This window comes from Monodon monoceros, unplaced genomic scaffold (assembly GCF_005190385.1).
Source record: "Monodon monoceros isolate NGI ecotype Baffin Bay Population unplaced genomic scaffold, NGI_Narwhal_1 Super_Scaffold_1, whole genome shotgun sequence".
In the NCBI taxonomy this organism is placed as follows: Eukaryota; Metazoa; Chordata; class Mammalia; order Artiodactyla; family Monodontidae; genus Monodon; species Monodon monoceros.
Genome location: NW_021703765.1, coordinates 81,432,996 through 81,441,053, shown reverse-complemented (window position 1 = coordinate 81,441,053; position 8,058 = coordinate 81,432,996). Strand labels below are relative to the sequence as shown.

The following is an 8,058-nucleotide window of genomic DNA, read 5'->3' as shown; positions in this document are numbered from 1 at the left end:
TCCTGCCTCCCAGGGCCTGGGCCAGCTCGAGGCACTGTCCACAGAGGCGCCCTGGCCGGCTTGAAACTGAAGGCACAGCAGCGTCTCAAACTGGCAGCCCAGGGGCCACATCAAGCCCTTGGATGTGTCCCTCGGTGCCCGCCCAGCCTTAATACTTAATTGAAAGAAGCTTAAATCCATTTTGGTGGAGTGAGTTCTCCTTCCGGTGTGCCACAGGCTGGTACCTCCCAGCTTCGTTCATTTATGCGGCCCCTGAAGGCAGCTGAGTTTGAGATCCCTGGTGTGGCTCAAAGGAGAAGGATGCTGGTCTCACGTGGCGGCCGTGAGGATGGGGTGGGATCCTGCGTAGGAGTGCCCAGCGCAGAGTAGGTGCTTGGTGACATGTGGCTGTGACATCTGTTGTCATACGGATAAGGTGGTGGGCCATGAGCAGGGATGCTGGATTTCACTCTTTACTGGACACTCATGGTGCGTATCTCACCGAATGCCTCCTCCAGTCCTGGGAGCCACGTGCCACCTTATCCCCGTGGTACAGGGGAGACATTGAGGGACAGGTCCGAAGAGGCAGAGCTGGGCTTTGTCTGTGGGTCTGTGTGGCTGGCCTTCCGGTGGGCATCTTAGGAGAGAAAAAGGGTTCTGGCATTTCTGGGTGAGCCTGGGGGCTCCATGCCCTCCCCTGGACCCCTGGGCTCGGGGCTATCTCTGTGGGTGTGAGGCCTGGCCCCTCCTCACTGCCCACACGCCGCCTCTGGGGAACCTGTGGGCTCGGGTCTGTGCCGCTGTGCCGGCCGCGTGTCCCTGGCTGCCGAGGGGTCGATCCTGAGCGTGTCCCTTTGGTCTCCAGCAGGGTGGGCCAGCGGGGCAGCGGGCTCTCCATGTCAGCCGCCCGCAGCGAGCACGAGGTGTCCGAGATCATCGATGGCCTCTCGGAGCAGGAGGTAAGTCCACGGCCTTGACCCTGACCTCAGCTCCACCCGCTGTGTCCCCTGCGCGTGGAGAAGCTCCCAGCAGGAAGCAGAATTCACCTGGATGCTTGAAATCAAGGGGCTTGTTACTGAAGTGTGGGCAGAGGCAAGGTGGGACAGTGGGGCACCAGGGGAGTAGACATTGCCCATCCCCAGCCTGAAGGAGAAGCGGGGAGAGGGGCCTTCCTGGGGCTGTGGAGGAGAGGAGGCCCCCTGGTAGGACACGGCCAGGAAGGGCCCCATCCATGATGCCACGGCGGGGAGGAAACGGGATAAGTACCCCCGCCTCTCACTCCCCAGCCCCGCCCCCGTGTACTTTCAGTGCTTCCCGTTGGTTGGGCCTGACCAGAAGCCAGAGGGCACGAGGGCCTGAGAGCTGTGGTTTCTAGGTCAGCCTCCCCGTGCCCAGAACTGGGGGCAGAGGGGGATTCCCATCTCACCAGCTGTTCACCAAGCTGGGGACCTTCTGTCAGGAGTTCCCAGATGACCTTGTATCAGCCAGGTGACCCTGGCTGTGGTCGCCAGAGCCCAGAGGTGAACAGGAAGCAGAAGGAGGAGGCGTTTGCTCCTGGGGCAGGGCTGGTGCTGGCCTGTCCCCTCCCAAGTCTTGTAGGTCAAGCATCTAATGTGCCAGTCCCCCCGCCCCACCCCCCCATGTTCCCAACATCACAGTAGACAAGAAGGAGCCTCACAAGAGGAGGGGGCACATTCTTCCTCCCTGGGGCCTTGTGTCCAGGCAGAACTTTTGTCCAGATGGGAGGCACTGCGGCTCCAGCTCAGCGCAGTCATCTCTAGCTGCACGTGGCTATTTAAATGGAAATTAACACAAATGAAATAAAATTAAAACTTCAGTTCCTCTGTGGCACCGTTCGCATTTCAGCTGCTCAGAAGCCACATGTGGTTAGTGGCCCCATGTTGGACAGAGCAGGCGGTAAACACCTGCATCGCTGCAGAACATTCTATCGGGTGGCATTGCTTAGGCCACTGAGTCTCACTTCGGACAGACTTGAGAGTCCTGGGGAGGGGCAGTCCGGCTTGAGCCGCAGTTTCCTAGGGCCCTGCCCCAGCAGTTCTGATTTAGCCAATCTGGGGCGGAGCCCAGGAACCTGCATTTTCACCAGGCTGTTCACGTGGGTCTGATGCAGGTAGTTCAGACTCTCTGGCCGTTAAAAAAGAGCGTTCGTTTTAAAACTTCACGTGCTGTGTCCCTGTTTTGAACACCCCTCAGTCTGCAGAAAGCAGAGCTTGGACATCCTTTGTCCTCACACCTGTGGGTTCGCTCGAGCCCCTGTCCCGCCGATGCTGTGGCCACGTACACGTCCCACAGGGGCACGTGGGAACAAGAGGAGGGCGGCCCTTTCCCGTGCGTTCCCTGCCTGATGCCGGCAGGGCGCCTGGCATCCCAGCCGGTTCAGTGTCCCCCTCCCACCCACGCCGGCCCCCATCCCGCAGGCCCACTTCCCCAGGTCCTGGCCGCACAAGCATGTGGCCGCCAGCGTCCCCGGGGATGCTGAGGGACCAGCTTTCGCGGGTGATGGTTGGAAAGGGAGTTCAGGGCAGAAACTTCACCCCACCCAGCCCAGGCTGACCTGAGGTTCCCTGGGAGGGTGGGAAGGAGGGAACTGGGTGGGAACGATGCTCTCCATCTGGGGGGAGCTTGCGGTAGTCGGTTGGGGAGAGGCAGCAGAGCAGGGGTGGGGTTCCTGCCAGGAGAAACCCTGCCTGGGCTCTGCCAGTGCTGTGTATCTCGGGCAGCCGAGGAGGTCGGGAGGTGAAGGTGCTGGAGCCGAGGGTCAGGGCCCTGCCCCCGCTGCGCTTCCCTGCCCCTGTTGGGAATCCCCAGCACTGAATGGAGAGCCTGGATGTGGGAGGTTGGGCAGCGGAGCCTTTGAACCGGCTGACCTTGGCCGGGCTGGACCCTCGCCTGCCTCCGGAGATGGGTAATTAATCGCCAGTAATGGGCTGGCTGCAGAGATTTGGGAAATGAGTCCAGCTGAGTGGCGGCTCACAGCCTCTTAATAGCCATCCTGATGCATTAGGAGCGAGCCCGCCCGACTCCTGCTGAGCATGGGGCTGGGCAGGCTTGGTCCCCAGTGGGCACGCTTGAAGGAGCTGGATCCAGGACTGGGGGTGGGTGGCGGCCGAGGAAATGGTTCTGCAGCCTCACCGGGCCCCCCCAGAGCAAGGCAGCTCCCCACCCCCACCCCGCGTGCCCTCTGAAGCTGGAGGGCCAGGCCCCGTCTCCTGAGGTAGTCCGGCCCAGCTGGGCTGCACATCTTTCTTGCGGTATTTTATGGCACTTGCATTTCCAAGTGGAAGATTCATTGCTCCCCTCTTTCTGCAGATAAGGTGGCTGCTGCTCTCTGCATTTAATTTAACAGCCCTGCCCACCATAAAGCTCTCTGGGGCCGCCTTTAAATTCCCCCTTCCCCTGCACGGGCTATTATTATCTTTTAACTCATCATCCACTTTCTCTCCGGTTTTGCGTTTCTCCTGTCGTGCCCGGAATACCCCTATCCTCTGCTCTCCACCTGGCTCCCCGGTGCTGGCGCAAGCGCCCCTCCCCCCCCCCCCCCCCGTCCCCGCTGTCTTGTGCTTTCCAACCGGAGCCCTCTGCGTCTCCGTTTCTCTCCAGAACCTGGAGAAGCAGATGCGCCAGCTGGCCGTGATCCCACCAATGCTGTACGACGCCGACCAGCAGCGAATCAAGTTCATCAACATGAACGGGCTCATGGACGACCCCATGAAGGTGTACAAAGACCGCCAGGTCATGAACTTGTGGAGCGAGCAGGAGAAGGAGACCTTCCGGGAGAAGTGAGTCCCCGTCACTGGGAGGCGGGCCTGGCCGGGCCACCCTCCCCTGTCCCGGGAAACCCGTCCTGTTGAGTCTTGTGTTGGCTTCCTAGGGCTGCCACGACACATGACCACCAGCCGTGTGACTTTAAACACCAAGAATCTATCCTCACGCAGTTCTGGGGGCTGGAAGTCCAAGATCAAGGTGTGGTCTGGGGTGGTTCCTTCTGAAGGCTCCAGGGGAGAGTCTGTCCCAGGTCTCGTACCTGGCTGGCACCTGCTGGTGGCTGGCAATCTTTGTCATCCCTCGGCCTGGAGATGGATCTCACCGTCTCATTGTGTCTTCATGTGGTCTTGTTTCCTGTGTGTCTCTGTGTGTCTTCTCCTTTTCCTATAAATTCACCAGTCACATTGGATTCAGGGCCCACCCTACTCCAGCATGACCTCATCTTAACTAATTATATCCTCAAAGGACTCATTTCCAAATAAGGTCACCTTCTGAGGTGCTGGGAGGACATGATATTGGGGGGGGACACTATTCAAACCAGTACAAAGTGTCAAGGCAGTTTCATGTGAAATGGGGCAGTGTGTGTCAGAAGAACAAGGCAGGAGGGCCTTCGAGGCTGGGCTGAAGCCGTGGGCGGGGTTATGTGGCTGCCGGTGACTTTTCGGTTTTCATTTTACTTGGAAAGCGGCTATTTGTGGAGCGCATCCTTCATCACAGACGCTGGACAGATGTTTTCTGGGGTTTGTGCATTTGTCCCCCTTATCCCTCATCACAGCGTTACCAGGCCATCCCCATTACGCACATGAGGAAACAGAGGCTCAGAGAGGTTAAGACACTTAACAAAGGTCACACAGCTTGCAAATGGTGGAGGCAGGATTCAGACTCCCCCAGCTTCGGGGCAAGGGCTCAGCTGCAATGGAGAGGCTTGTCGGGGGAGAGGGGGCTATGGAGCCAGGGAGCAGGGTGGGGGGGCCTTTGGAAAGCAGAGGCAGGAACTGGATGCTAAGAGGTGAAGCTTGGGGCTTCTTCTAAAATGAAAGAGCAGAATGACTGTTTTGGGGAGACGAGTGAGGAACCGGACTCAAAATGTGTGTCCCAGGGAACCACATCCTGGGCACAGAGCGCCTCCTCAGGACCCAGGACCCCCATAAGGCAAGAGGGTGGGAAGCTGAGGCGGAGGCCTCAGCGCTCAGCCAGGAGGGCATGGGGGACTCAGCCTCGGGGCGTCCACGTTCACCTCCACCTCCTGAGAAGGCCTCAGATTTTCTTCAAAAGAGGTGTCCCAAGTTCTCCAGCCACCCACTGCGGGGCCAGGCCGCAGGGGCTGGGGCTGTCTCTGCCCTTTGCAGAGCTGGGCGGCCCCAAAGTGCCAGACTGGGCTTCAGGGACGGGGATGGCTCTGGGTCGTGGGCAAGGCTGGGGTGCATCAGCCAGGGCAGACACCAGGACTTGGAAATGCAGGAGGAGCGACTGAAGAGGGTCTTGAGTGGAAAGTTTTTGTTTGTTTGTTTAAATGGCCTTTGATTATGGAAATTCTAAAACATACATAAAAACAGAGGGACGGTGTAATAATGCACCTTCGAGCGCCTAACACAGATGCAGCGACCTTCCACAGGAAATAGCGCTTTGGGGAGCAATTCCTGCCGTGTGTTTGGGGTTTACTGCTCAGAGACAGGAAACGCAGGTAGTTAGCGGCTCATTTCTAGTTCCTCACGGTCACAGACGTCAAATCAAGTCGTCCCGTATCTGGTGTTGTACAATTTAAAAACCAGTGAAGTGACTGTAGGATGGTCATGGATGCTAAGAATTACTGTTGCATTAGGTATTTAAATTCCTCCTGGTATGTTTGATATTTTATTTATTTATGCCTTCTTTTAAAAAAAAGAGGTTTCTGGGAATGCTTTCTGTGTTTTGGCCTTTCTGGATTTTTCATGTTGCTGTTCCGACCTAAGGATTTCACACTGTTAGTCCAGTAGCTGCAGAATGGGGGCCCCAGGCTGGGCTGATGTCTGCTGAGACCCAGTTTGGCACCTTGAGTCTTTCAAGATCCTGGGTGACCTCTCGTTTTCAGCGGAACTGATAGCACTCAGGGCCTCGGAAAATCACGTGCTGGTGGCGTAGAGTTCCATCACTTACTGTTTTTGTGACTTCGAGCAGCCACTTCCCCTCCCTGAGCCTCAGTCTCCACGTCTGTAAAATGGGTGTAGCCTCAGTGCCTCCTCGCTTAGCCGTCTGGAGGTACCCAGTGTCAGAGTAAACTCTCAGGAAACATGGCAGAGGACCCAGGTGTAGGTTGGAGGGAGGTGGAACAGGTGACCTAAGAGATTCCCAAGTGTGCTTCTGGGTCTCCTGGGGCCCCACCTCTGCGTGGGGAAACCCCAAGGAAGGGATCTGTGGGGAAGGAAGTGTCACTGGGGCAGGGAGAGGGAGGAGAAGGGAAGACTGTCTGTCTGGAAAATCAGGGCGTTAAGCCGCCTCCAGCTTTGCGAGCTGCCCGAGGCAGGATCCCAGGCTGGGAAGCCTGCCTCTGACTCGCGGCTTCCTCTGGGAAAAGAGAAGAGGCCGCTCTGGCTTCTCCAGTGTCTGGTTGGGGAGCAGGGGAGGGACACACTGGCCTCCTGCCCAGCCATCTGGAGGGCTGGGCAGGACCATCGCCAGCGCTGGCCCAGGCTCCCTCCGGCGGCGGCGGGGGGGTGGGGGGACCCCGGGGCCCCTGCGTCCCCAGCAGACTCTCCTCTCCCCAGGGAGGCCGCGGGGCGGTGGCGCGTCTTGGGGACGGGCGGGCCGAGGCTCCACCCAGCATCCCCGGGGCCCCAGCAGCCGTGACCCACATCTCCGCCCCCGCTGTCCGCCTGCTCCTGTGGCCCTGACATTTCAGTCTGGCCCAGCTCTTTCCCAGTAATTCTCCCTGTTTCGCGGGAAGCCAGTTGGTGGGGTGCCAGCTCCCCGCCACCCCTCCAGCTTGGGTCCCTTCCTTCCGCCTTCTGGGCCGGCTTGCCTGCCTCCTGGCGGGCACTCGAAGCCTCTGCGCTCGCCTCTCAGGGTCCTGCCCCGCGACCTCGCCCGTGGCGGCCCCGCGTGGGCCGGGCGAGGCCCAGCTTCCCAGGCCCAGCCGGAGACAGAAACAAAGGCAGAGTGTAAAAGGGGGGGAACCCCACCGAAGGGCTGCATGTCATGTCCTCATTTTTCCTGGAACCCGCCTCCAGCAGGACAAACAAATGTATTTTCAAAGGCGCTAAAACCAGTGACTCACTCCAAGGAACGCCCTCTCTTAGCCCTCCGTCCCGCCTGCCGCGGCCCTTCCCACACCCCCCTGGGTTTAATTGCTCTGAGCGGGGCGGTGCTGGGCCAGCGGAGATGGCAGGCTCCCTGGAGCTCGGCGGCCGCCCAGCTGGGCAGCCCTCCTCGGCCTGATCTCAGGCCCGCCCTTCTCTCCCCGCAGATTCATGCAGCACCCCAAGAACTTCGGCCTGATCGCATCGTTCCTGGAGAGGAAGGTGAGTCTGCCCACCGGCCCAGCGCCACCCGCCCCGTTCCCCTCTGGGGGCCACTCCTGGGGGCAGCCAGCCGCTTGGGCTGGGCCGCAGGACCCTCCCTCCCTACCCACGAGGCCTCTGCCTGCTGGCCCCGTGCTCTCCTTGCTGTGTCAGACGGCACTTCCCTCCTTCCTCCCTCCTGGGAGCAGCAACTGCAGGCCCCGCCCCCTTCTCCCAGGGCGGAGCTCCAGGCTGGGAAACCCCAGGAGAGCTGTGTGCACCAGCTCCTCAGACGTGGCAGAAAGCATCCTGGCAGACTGGACATGGGTTCTGGAAGCCATGCCATGCCTGGCACCCTAATTAAGGCTTTATAGGCAAGAGTGGCGATCTTCCAGGGCGCTGGATGGAATGACCTTTCTAGGTCCCTCTGATGGTCACTGTACCCTGACACCCCTGATGGGAAGCCAGGCGTGTGGCTGGCGTGTGGTTTATCCTCATCCCCTTTTCGTAGAGCTGAGGCTTGAGCTCCGCCTTGCCCCCACACCCAGCCTGGAGCGGTGCCTCTTTCTGCTCAGGCTCCCTGTTGGCAGGTGGACACAAAGCGTCCCAGGAAACGGTAAAGCCCCCTTTTGTGTACCCACGAGGCTAGGCTGGGCAGCGGCCACAGGTAGGAGGGAGCCGGTCTGGGGGGCTGGACGTGGCCCTGTGTCAGAGTCGCCCGCTGGACCCCAGCATCATCAGGGCGGAGCCAGACAAGCTTCCTGAAAAGGTTTACTTTCTGGGGCTGCTGTTCCGGGTGTTTAAAGCAGCGTTTCGC

At 59.7% G+C, this 8,058-nt stretch overlaps 1 protein-coding gene across 32 annotated transcripts in view; it reads left to right on the top strand.

Annotated features, from left to right (window-relative positions):
• Positions 1–8,058, top strand: part of NCOR2 (nuclear receptor corepressor 2) — a 223,482-nt gene that overhangs the window by 127,031 nt on the left and 88,393 nt on the right. For 28 of the 32 annotated variants that reach the window (XM_029221371.1, XM_029221524.1, XM_029221437.1 and 25 more), the window contains 3 exons: positions 845–938; positions 3,601–3,779; positions 7,208–7,262. In XM_029221371.1, coding sequence (XP_029077204.1) covers positions 845–938; positions 3,601–3,779; positions 7,208–7,262 — 328 coding nt within the window. The remainder of the gene's footprint in view (positions 1–844; positions 939–3,600; positions 3,780–7,207; positions 7,263–8,058) is intronic. The other 4 variants (XM_029221462.1, XM_029221430.1, XM_029221620.1 and 1 more) reach the window with 1 other exon arrangement.